At 31.4% G+C, this 12,357-nt stretch overlaps 1 protein-coding gene across 1 annotated transcript in view; it reads left to right on the top strand.

Moving 5' to 3' along the window:
• The window catches only part of LOC149409372 (forkhead box protein D2-like), a 28,438-nt gene extending 18,574 nt beyond the window's left edge, over positions 1-9,864 (top strand). Inside the window, exons 2-3 of the mRNA XM_089649852.1 lie at positions 7,910-8,118; positions 9,260-9,864. Coding sequence (XP_089505978.1) covers positions 7,910-8,073 — 164 coding nt within the window. The 3' untranslated portion in view covers positions 8,074-8,118; positions 9,260-9,864. The remainder of the gene's footprint in view (positions 1-7,909; positions 8,119-9,259) is intronic.
• The last annotated feature ends 2,493 nt before the right edge of the window (positions 9,865-12,357 follow it).

The following is a 12,357-nucleotide window of genomic DNA, read 5'->3' as shown; positions in this document are numbered from 1 at the left end:
ACTTGAGTCGGGTATAAAAGAGGATGCACAAATGCGGATTACACAAGCCACGAGACAGGAGTAGTGTATTTTAGAAGAAAGTTGTGTTGCGTTCTATCCTCTTGACTAATCCTGAGAGGAAACGACTTCATGTTAATTTGGTTTTGATGATTAGTACTCGTCGATAGTTTTAGTGACAAATTACCCCACACCTAAAAATTACACAAATTTTAAAATAAAGCTTGCAAGGATGGGTGGGATATGGCTATAGAAAACAATTAGGTATGCTTAAAGTCTGTTTAAAAGTTTCTAAAAAGATATATTTAAGCAATAAGTAGTGAGAAATGCATGCATTCAAGATTCAAGTATTGAAATGCAATTAGTAATTCAATATTGACACTTCACGTTAGAGCGTGCATTATGCGGTGGTTTCAAATTTCAGGCTACTCGGGTCAATTTTATTGGATGCGTCGTTCCCGAAGCATGCGAACATTTTATTACGCCTAATTCTTAATATAGTGCACAGCATAATTATCTTTTATGGGTTTAAAAATATTAACCCTTATTTTTTGTGAGAAGCGTGTCGGACCACGTGTTGGAGGGTGCATGAATGTATTTTTTTCAGTCTGTGAAGTTCCTAACGTCCTAAGTCCCTTTATATTTAAGTCTGTTTGATTTTTCACTAAAAGGGCGATATAAAAATTAAACAATTATAAGTATTAAAAATTACCATGACACTTTACGTATATTCGGTGTGGTGTACGTGCCGATATACCTAAATTGGTCGTGCAACCAACTATATCGATGAGGACGGGTCATAGAAAACGTCTCGCAAACTTGAACATAACACGGAGAATTTTATGTCACACGACACTGTGTCCCTGTCACCTGCTTATTCGTCATCATAAATAAACCAATCACTTCGTCATCTAGCTAATAAAAAGTTATTGTAAATATTCTAAATTAAAATGTCATAAAATTAACGCACATTATTGCGATTATTGTAAATATAACCCATTTCTCAAAATAAAAATAAAAATTATGTACCTACCTATTTTTGCTTTGTTAATTTTTTTAAAATTTAATTTTAATTTTTTATTTTTAGGCAAAGATTATACATTATTTAAGAATTGTTTTGACTCCCCAACTAGGAGGATTCTCGTTTTAGGACAGTCAAATTAGGATGAGTATTAACATTTTGATAAGTTGTTTGATAAGTATAGTATTAAAATAATTATGAAATAATAGGTATATGTACTTTTAACTGGTGCCTTAGCCTACTAAAATATTTTTATAAATATGAATAACAAAGAGAAGAAATAGAATAAAATAAAATATCCAATTAAACATAAGATTAACTTCTGCTTGGGTATCATTCTAATTTAAAAGTACTAGGTAAGTACATATATACACATAATGATAAAGATTAGAAAATAAAGGTATCTTTTACATTTTTTTTGTTGTTGGAGTTTTTGTGGTTGTTTTTGGTTTGTGTTTGATTTCATTTTTTGTGTAGTAAAAGTTATCAGTATACGTATACTATCAGTAGGTATAGGATGGACAATAGTTCGATTTTTATATTTATACTAATTTGCTTCATAACAAAGTTAAACAAAAACTTCATAATACATATTATGCGTACTGTTTTATTTTTGATTTTTTGTGGGAATGGTAGTATATTTAAATAATATATGGCCTATATTTGATTTTTATTAACAAGCACGCTTGAAGTAAAATAACACAAAATTGCGCTAGACCAACAAGTGTTATAATTATTATTTTGCTGCCTTCCTAGTAACGTTATACCGATTTGTGTAAAAGTATTATAAATATACTCGTACAACACGACAAACAAAAATAAATTATTCCCTAATGCAAAATATTCAATCAAACAAGGTAGATTTCTTTGGCTACAAATCCGAATTTAAATCAAGGCGCGGGTAAATTTCATTTAACTATTGCCAGCGTTAACAATGTAGAGACCGAAAACATCGACTTTTTTCTAATTTTTATAAATATAATATATATGTACGTATTATATACGAGTATATAAACCTTCCAGATGAAATTTTAAAAATTATAATCAAAACGTATGCCGTAGTACTGGTTCGAAACGGTTGGAAGTAGTTGGGACTATTGTGCAGGACCTACTAAAATTTAAAAAAACCTACTAAAATTTTCTTCGAGAATTCTCTCCCGATAAACGATATTGGTAGGTACAATTTTTATCACGGGTAAAAAACATACTTATAAATTATCTATCTGTGACTTCTTTCTACATTCTGTATAGTTTTCAAGTGGAAACCAACGGTGCTCAAACTCTGTGAAGTGCAAACGGGAAACCATCTGGGAAAACACGTTAATTAATTAAATGACAAGTTCGACATTTCAATGAATATTTTTATAAATTAATAACCCAAAATCTAACCACAGAAGAGAATGTCTTGTTTTTGTAGTCGTAAAGCATTGAATCTAATGTTATACTTCCAAAATATGTAAAGTCGCTAAATTACTGTTTTTCCCAAGATTCTCTAGTTTACTAAGGCATTAAAGACAATATTAAAGCCGTGCAGTAATTATTAGTCAATTCATATACATCTATCTATTCATACGAGGAAGAATGTCTGTGGCGGGCGGCGTGGATTTGATTTTTAGAGAAATATAAAATTTAATTCAAAGGTTGATGAAATTTTACACACTTGACCTTCAAAACAAGAGGAAGTTTAAATTATATCTCGGAAAGAAACTTTTTAAAGCAGATTTTTTTATATTTCTTGATGTTTAAAATAAGAGACAAATTTGATATCAATAAACTCTGCCGGGCAACGCCGAGAACTTTAGCTAGTGCCCACCCACAATTTTTTTTTTTTTTTTTTTTTTTTCTTTATAAAAAGAAAGACAAACATTCTTAGGTTACGAATAACCCAACAATGTTTGAAAATGAACTCATCAATTCGATAACTTTGTATTGACAGCGATCAACTTTTAGTAAGTACCAAAATTGTCTTAACAAATCGTTCAAAATTAAAGCATTACGTTTCTATATAACATTTAATGTAGTATTAAATGATATGTTTAAAAAATAAATGTAATATGGTGTGTTGGTGCAGTTTGAGCGCCATTGGGCGGGCGCCGGGCCTCGCGTGTGGTCCGCGAGCCGTCAGCGGGCCCGTACTCTTCCCTCGGTTGCAATATGTATGCTAATATTTTGATGGATGAAAAAACAACCAATGAGCTGTCGGCGTGGGTATATTATTTCCTCTGGGTTTTGTGCGCTCATTTCACTGGTACAAAAAGCAGCGGATGAACGCACGCTGTATTATTATACCTACCTTCTACCCATTTACCTACGCTTAACTCCATCATTCTCCGTTTGATGTTCAATATTAAAGTCATGTCCGTGTTTCAACTTTTAGCACTCCTTTTTAGAAATCGTTTTCTTAAAATAAAAAATATTAGCATTTTTTTGTCAAATACAGGTTTTAGGAAGTTCCTTTAGTTAGTAATTGAAGACAGAAAAGGCTGTGCAAATTTAAAAGATTAAGTTTTATCAAATTTAATCTTTTATAATGTAATTTATTTTTTAAATAGTCTGGCTGGGAATTGTATTGCACTACCAACCTTGCCAGATGCCGATAGGGTAGGACCGACATTTATTGCCATTGTCACTGAATGTTGTCTAATAATGCATTGTCATCTACAACGAGTCTATCTGTCATGTTTCAGGTCTATCGGATGTTGAGAAGTGGGTTAATATCCGCATTAAAATTTGCATTCATTCATTACCGAAAAAAGTGAAATTCAAATAGATATATTTAAAAATATATAAAAAGAAGTTCAAAATATCCGATTACGAAGTTTTTAAAATAAGGTTAGGTTGTTGATACTTACCTTCATTAGATTTTCCGTAACGGCAGCCTCTGTAATACAATGACCCATTTATCGTAATGGTTTGGGTTCAATTGCCGATCCAAATTAGATGACCGGCTCTTCGCTGTGCTTAAAATAATATTAGGTGACTTAGGATTAGGTATTGGATATTGAGTCAAAGCATTCATCTAATTAATGTCACCACTTGAGGGATCCACTATTGAAAGATCCCCTTGTCAATGAACAGTTAATTTCGTGGTACTCAAGTATCTGCCGATGCCACCTATATAACATTTCAAGGGTGTAAGTCTGTAAGTTATGTTTAACAAATATGTATGTATATATATAAACGCAGAATAAAGAAGAAAACTAGAACCTTTGTCGGTTTATTGGGCACCATACCAATAGTGATACAAAAACAAAAGACAAAAGACTTCGAACAAAAGGAGGAGCCGTCATTACCGTTAAAGTGTACTTATTCAAATTGTGGTTATGACCATTTTAATTCTGTATCTTCGAATTGCATTCGTTGTGGGAAAAGAAACAGAAACCATCCACAGATTAAATATAAAGAACTGCCAGGTTGAGAGCTCAGAGTCGCAATAAATTAGCATAATATCAGAATATCATAATATCCATTACAATGTTCCACATTCATTAATTATTAATACAAACACATATTACATTATTAGGCACGGATTTAACGCTTCAGCTCACAGCTAGAAAATAATCAATTAAATTTTGAGCATAATATCATTTTGCAACATTTAACCACTGAATTGCATTTTATTTTTGCTGATGTCTCAGAACTTCCTTTTGTTTTCAAAATCGAGTGTGCAAAGTTTCGTCAATCTCTGAATAAAACTGTAGATTAGTGTTAATATCACGACACTCTTATTTTAAATAAATAGATAGTTGCATTCTTCAAAATGATATCAAGCTCAAAATTTAATTGATTACTTTCTAGCTGTGAGCTGAAGCTTTAAATCCATGTCTAATAATGTAATATGTGTTTGTATTAATAATTAATGAATGTGGAAAATTGTAATGGATCTATTACAACATGATCACGAGAGACGCTTAATTTAAAAACAAATAACTACATAATATTTAGGTAGTTTTATTAACACCAAGTCTCTAATTTTGATGATTAACTTCCATCAAAGTGAACCAATTGCGCACAAGTATTATATTATATATTTCTTGGCCACATCTGAATGAAAGAAGCAATTCTTTCAGTTCCCAGCGGAGATCGAGAATTTCTCCAGTCTTCCAGTTGTTTGATGAGCCGCTACTCCTCGTGATCAGTAATGATTGCCTCTATTAAGCTCGGCTCGGTTCGGCCGTATGATAATATTTACAATATTAAAAATGATTGTTTATCTTGAGGGATAAATGTTTGAGAAAAAGGTTTGTTTACAGAAAGGTGTAAATGGCGCATCTTTTGATCTTCGCCTCGACAGATTTAGTTCTTGCTCCTTCCTTTCCTGAATTGTTTATGTCAATTTAACAATAATAAATTCACGTTAATAATCTGAACCATAATACCTAATGATTTAAAGTACCTACCTACCTACATCATCGTCATTTTTATCTGCTTTCCCGTTTGAACCCATTGCTTTAAAAGAACCCTGATTTAGGCGTTGTTGGGTTACTTGTGCTAGATCTTTGGCCTCGGTCATCCTTGATTCATTGCTAGGCCGATTTTATCCGATTTCTCATTTGAATCCTTTACGTTTAAATCGATGGCCTCTGTTCATTCATAGTTCAATTTTATCTACAATCCTATTTGAATCAATTGCGCTAAAATATCCCATATATGCGCTGTTAGGTTAGGTTTAATCGATGATCTCGGTTCATCACTAGTCCGATTTCGCCTTGCACAGCCTCTGCCTTTGTTTCCTCCTGCCTCTTACAACTAGATATGTTTCGTATCCCGCATTCCCGGTGGATTTTACGACGTAAAACTGCTCTACCTCATCTATTGTGTAGAGAAAGTATTAAAATAAATGTTTGTCTCTGGTTACATTTTACGTTAAAAAAAAATTCCTAATGTCGTCACTGGTCACTTAGCCGAGTTATCTCCCAATCCCTCAAATGGACCTCAACTGTCCAATTATAACTGTTTTTTTATACTCCAAAATATTATATTTCTGAACGTATTCTAAAACTAAAAACTGATTTTGAAAGTTGGTAAAATACGATCACAAATAAACATATTTGTTTTGAAATATTGAAATAACAACAAAAAAAGGCTCACTTTACGATTACACAAATTACTGAAAATATGGAAAAACAAACTTATTTTACTATACAAATGTATTAAAAACTTTATTGTCACCTCACGTTTCTGTATTTTCATTCGAAAATGATTGATGAAATATAAGTTTTTTTTTTCAAATTGCGGTCGGTTCCTTTGGTTTCATAAAGGCGCATATTTAAAATCTTATGTAGTTAACTTCTAGATTTTAATCTAAAGTTTTCTTTTAAACTAAAAAACTCTGTTTTTATCTAATTTTTCACCACAACAGTAAGGAAGACACAACAATATCTGTGAGACCAAATGAGTTGTTCCCAAAAGCGAACAACTCATATAGTCTCACAGAAATCGTCTTCCCAAAAGCGAACAAATTATCCCGTATAGTGCCCCCGCTGCGAATCTATTTTACGCAGTCCGAACCCTGAAATTCAGGTAGATATGATGAGCTAGTAATTTTAATCGATCTAGTCCTCCAAAAAAATGTAAATCCAAGAAAACTCTTAAAAAATATTAAAAACTCGCACTTAGGTAGGTAGCTAATTTTCTTGTTTTATTTTGTCCTCGACATCTGCGATAATAATGTACAGAAGTTTGCTGTAGGAATATTGTAGGGAATATCGAATATCCTGCTAGGAAATATGAAAGTTTGATAGTGCCTTGCCACCAAAATATGTTACAAATAACACTTCACCAAACTGATCGCTGATTGTGACACCCATACAGTGTTCATTATCTAGTTTTGGATAATCTTGTCGGCTGTCTTTACCTTGGGCATTTCGAAGTCGAAGAGCCATTATAGAAAATAATAAACCGATCATTGAGAGCCTATTACTAGTATAATTTATATTTTTTAACATCGGATATTTTAAACGATACGTTTCTTCAAGAGGTTTTGGTATTGGTTACCTTTCTCGACACCTTTTTATTTAAATAAACACTTGTACATAAATCGTCAAACGTGTGGGTCAAGTGGTATCGCTGAAGTGGTTCCAAGATGACGGATTACTCGGCGATGTTTATAGCTCGCTACCTACCTTAAATAAATAATTATGTTATTTGATATGATCAAATAGTAATAAAATACAAAAAGAACACAATCTCATACCATGATATTTCCATTGTTTAAATGTGAATGCAGTTTAACGAATTGGTTGGGTGCTTTAAATTATTTTACTTTTAATCAATATTATTTTACACAGAAGGATGTATTGTTTACTGTTTGGCTTTTTTATACATATATTTTAATTCTAAATCATTTATAATTATTTACATTGATTTATTGGTTTATTCAGCCTATACAATGGGAGTTGGGAGGGACCTATTGCACCAGGATTTGACTTTGACTGAACCCAGGACTGTGACGTTTCATGGATAATCTCACAAATATGATTATATTATATACGGTGAGGCAAATTCAATAATAATCGAAAACACATGAAAATGTGATGCGAGCGTACCTAATAAACATTATAATTTTTTTGGATTGCGCAATGTCTTTGCTTTCATCGTTTTATAATATGACATGTCTGTAGTAGTTGTGAAATATGTTGGTTGATTATTTTTGCGATGTGTTTCTTAGAACTTTAAATTATGTATTTGCGATTTTGATTACAAGTTTATTTGAATCTGTTATTTTGCTTATATTGGTGCATTCTATTCTGCGACTAGAGTTATATAATATATACGTTCATGGGTTCGGTCAAATTTGTTGCGGAAAGTCAATAATCCGATTCTTAACATAGTATTTGTGGCCTCCGCTAATCACCAATAGTCTGACCGTGGTGTCTGTTTGTTGTTTAGCTCCCTTCACCACTCTGAGGGGCTCCTTCCAGCAAATGTCGCTGCCACCGCAGCCGCAATACGACCGCAAGAGCTACCTTACCCCGCCGCCCCACCAGGCCGTGTCGCCCAACCCGCTGCCGCCCAACACGGCCATCATCGACCACACCAAGTACGCATTATAAGTGACCAGCGTACCTACAGACATCTTGCACCCTAAACCCATCAAGGTAATTAACACACCCTGCTATGAAGAATAGTACCTGTAATGTATAAAAATCTGGCCAGACAGCGCGAAACTAACTCACCTAAAAATGAGAAATATAGGGTTTTCCAATAAGAGGTGTTATTTTGAATAGCCCGGTAGATGTTACTCTTGAAGCTGTCATTTTTTTACATTTGGCAAGTTAAAACTACGCCATTAATAAAAATGGAACAATACACGCTTCAACAACGCATTGAAATTATTAAAATTCACATTGTGAAAATTTGGCAGAGACGGTTCGTAAAACTCGAACATTTTTGGGTCGTCGTGAAGCATCTTGTCGGACCGCAATACAGAAATTGGTGGAAAAATTCGAACTGTTGGGACAACTTAGTGATGTGAAGAATAAAACCCGTGCACGTCCCTCAAGAACAGCCGAGAATATTGCTGCTGTAGCCGAAGGTGTTGAAGAAAACCCAGGTTTGTTCATTCCTCGTCGTTCTTTGGAATTAGGCATTCCACAAACGTCATTACACCGTATTTTGCATGAAGATTGAAAGTTCAGTTAACACAAGAACTCAAGGCGGCCGATCATCAACAACACCTCTAAAATAAAATAACACATCTTATTGGAAAACCCTGTATACCTTATATTTGGCCAGACGGCACGTAACTAATTTACCCTGTCATGAGAAATACATAACATATCTGACCAGAACGCACGAAATACGCCGTATCAAGGAATCAAGGTGACATGATCTATATGGACTACCTAAAACAAAACGCCACACTGTTATCTGTGATTTACGTGGCATAGTATTTCACTACGCGTGCAAAATTATTTACCGATGCAATATGGAATTATTTGCATTTATTCACAGAACTAATTTAATATTTAATTAGGCAATACGGTAGCCTCCAAATTTGTATTTATCAATAATAACAACTTGAAGTAGGCACCCATCTTTTAATACAACAAAATATTTTCACTTTTCATGGAATTTATTTGTATGTTTTAATGATTTATTTTGGCCGTACAAAGTTAACATTTTTCTTAAAACTAGTTACATTTATATTTTTAAACAAAAAAATCTAACGGTAAATTTCTAGCTTAATTATTCATCACTGAAATACTTGTATATTTTAATAATCTCTATTTATTTCAGCTAATGCATGATCTGAGACAAGCGGAGAACTGACATAGCCCGGTAAGCGGCGATACAGACAACGCTTATGAAATTACCACCGTACAATAAAATGGAAGGAGTTTTTATGTCAATGATATTATAATATAAGTTTAAGAATTGTATTATATATTTCTCAAATTTTTGCTAACAGATTTATTTAAGATTCTTGCGATACAGAATATTAAAAAGTTTTATTTTTACATTACGTATCTTAACTTCTTACTATTTTCATTCTGTTTTAACGTAGGCATTGTTAAATTATTATGTAATCCAACCATTAGTCATTAAATATTACTCTATTATCTCCTTGATGCCAAATACATATCGAATAATATGATAAACTTATTATATATTTTTCGTAATGATACATACCCCCTACCTGATAGGGGGGTAAGAAATACGGTATTAAATAAAATATGTTTAGTGATTTTTGTGCCAAATTATTAAACATAGACTAATTATGATTTTCCTTTTTGCTAAATACCAAAAGGAAAAACTGCTATTTGAAAATTTTATTATCTACCCAGTGAAATACAATAATGTAGTTATACATCTATAAAGAAATTAGTTTTCTACAATAAGTGAGTGACAAATTGACAATATGAGTGAGAACTTTTGTAATATGACATTTTTGTAACAAATTTCAAAACCTTTTGGTTAAATTATAATTATTTGATAATTTGTTAATTAATTTAAAAACTAAATTTGTGTTAATTTTTAATATTTGATTTTTAATGTTAAGACTTTTCCAGAATATATTTTATATTATGGAAAAGTCTTAACAATAAAAACTATAGTTTTTTTAACAAATTTCAATACCTTTTGGTTTCATTATATTTTTTTGGTAATTAATTTAAAAATTAAATTCGTGTTAATTTTTAATGTTTGATTTTTAATGTTAAGACTTTTCCATAATATATTTTATATTACTGAGCAACTAACAGCTATTTTTAACGTATAAGAAGTCAATTACCTGACGTTAAAATTAAGATTTTAGTTAGGTACAAAAAGGTATTAAAAAGGAATGATAATAAAGCATGTTCGTATAATTTTATCTGATTTGCCTTTAAAATAATTTTTAATTCTAACCAATTACTTACATACCAATTGCAAAACTTATAATTCTTGTAGTATTTATCTGTTCTTCGTAATATTAAGGTATATAATATCAAGCCAATAATATTTAGGAAAAAAATGAAGATTACTAAATTTATTCAAAAAGTTTCATAAAAATGTCAAAATGCATAATTTTTTTCAGAGCTTAAATTTGAATTAAATAGTAATTATTTACTTACTTTTATTTAACTAATTATATTAATACATCTGATCCGATCAAAAAAAATATTACTAATCTTTATTGATTCTTAGTGATCATTAAAAACTTCGTTATTTCAAAATAAATATTTTTTACTTCATTTTATTTCACAACTAAATAATTATCAAGTGTTGTAGTGATTTATTTTAGTACTATTATGCCGTGTTCCAGCATAACATATGTTATTACATATGCTCGCTTTACACATATCTGCCCTGATGATGGACTCTGTAATGCTGTCCAGAACGTTAGCTAAAGAAGGAGGTATCGCAACGAAGCATTATACTCCAAAAATAAATAACTAAAATAATTTTGGCAGTGAAAATCTCAAATCATTTTTTAAATGTATTTGCATTCTGTTTGTAGAAATATTTTATATTATAGATGATGTTATGTCGGTCATCAATTTTTTTAAAATCTTTAATTTTGGTTCAGGGATGGCCTTGTGATTATAGAATTATAATTTCTGTTTGGCGTATACAAAGCGTTACTTTGGTTGAACAGGGTTCTAATTTCACTTTTCTGTGTAATCTATTTCCCAATATCTGATTTTGAGGTTGAATTTTGTGTAAGGTATTTTAGTTTAACATATTTTAAGATATAATATGAGAATTATAGATTATGAGAATTCGTCTTTCAAACTTTGACACCACAGTAAAACGGTAGGCCAAGTTAGAACAATATCTAACCAAAGTGATGACCTGCGCCTCGTAACAATGTAAGATACAGATAAATTGGCAATTGCATACGGTTCAAAGTGATGTTAGAAACTTGTTAAATGAATTCAAGCTTAATGCTAGAACTTCGTCATTCAAGTATCTACGTAAATACAACATAGAGTGCTCAGAAAGATATTTTGGTTATAGAAATGAGCAAAAATAAATGGTTTAGCATTTAAAGATTTTATTTTTAAATCATTTAGAACCTTGTCCAACCAGTGCCTTTAAAGACCAAAGTTTTTGGAAAAAGATAAAAAATGAACTGTAAGTTTTTCAAGAAAGTATCAAAATAGTTGCTCTTATTATTCGAACCTTATTCTCACTGGCCGCTGTTGTAATTTTAAGTAACTTTTGTAATATGGCATTTAACTGTTTTATATTATTAAAAATATGTATAAAAGTACCTGTTTTATAATTGAAAGATTTTTTTTTATTTACTTCAAACTTTGTGTTAGTCTCCAAATGATACCAAACCCTTGGGAACAAGTTAAGAGTTCAACTGTTCGAACGACTGAACCAAAGGATGACAAATGTATTAACGGTTAGTAGTAAGCATTCAAAAAGAAGAAGAAGAAAGTTTGAAAGGTATATGTATACATACGAATTTTAGAGGGAGCGCACTAATATTAAAAAAAATGATAATAATGGAATCAAAATATTTAATAAGACATGTCTCGTTTAATATAGAGCAAAAATCTGTCGAAAGTTGCAATTAAAAATACACAACGATTTTTTTCCTGCTTATAGCATGTTGAACAGTAAAATGTGGTTTTTGTTCTATCAAGGGAATTTCAAATAATATCTTAAAAAACCACATATTTTTTTAGGAACTTAAATAATAAAGACGGGTTGTTTCACAAAATTTGAACAGTTCGTCTAATTTTTAAAGTTAATTTTCAACTTCTGTGAATGTTCTATTCAAGTTCTGTTGTGATTTCAGTTTTGGAAGCAACTGGCTAATAATGGTATCGTAAAAGAACTTGAATAGAACTTTCACAGAAAAAAACAAGCAAATCATCTGTGAAATTTGTTGAACTGTTCAA

This window comes from Hesperophylax consimilis, chromosome 31 (genome assembly GCF_061612785.1).
Source record: "Hesperophylax consimilis isolate HC1 chromosome 31, BYU_Hcon_1.0, whole genome shotgun sequence".
NCBI classification, from domain to species: domain Eukaryota; kingdom Metazoa; phylum Arthropoda; class Insecta; order Trichoptera; family Limnephilidae; genus Hesperophylax; species Hesperophylax consimilis.
This window is presented reverse-complemented; position numbering and strand designations above follow the sequence as displayed.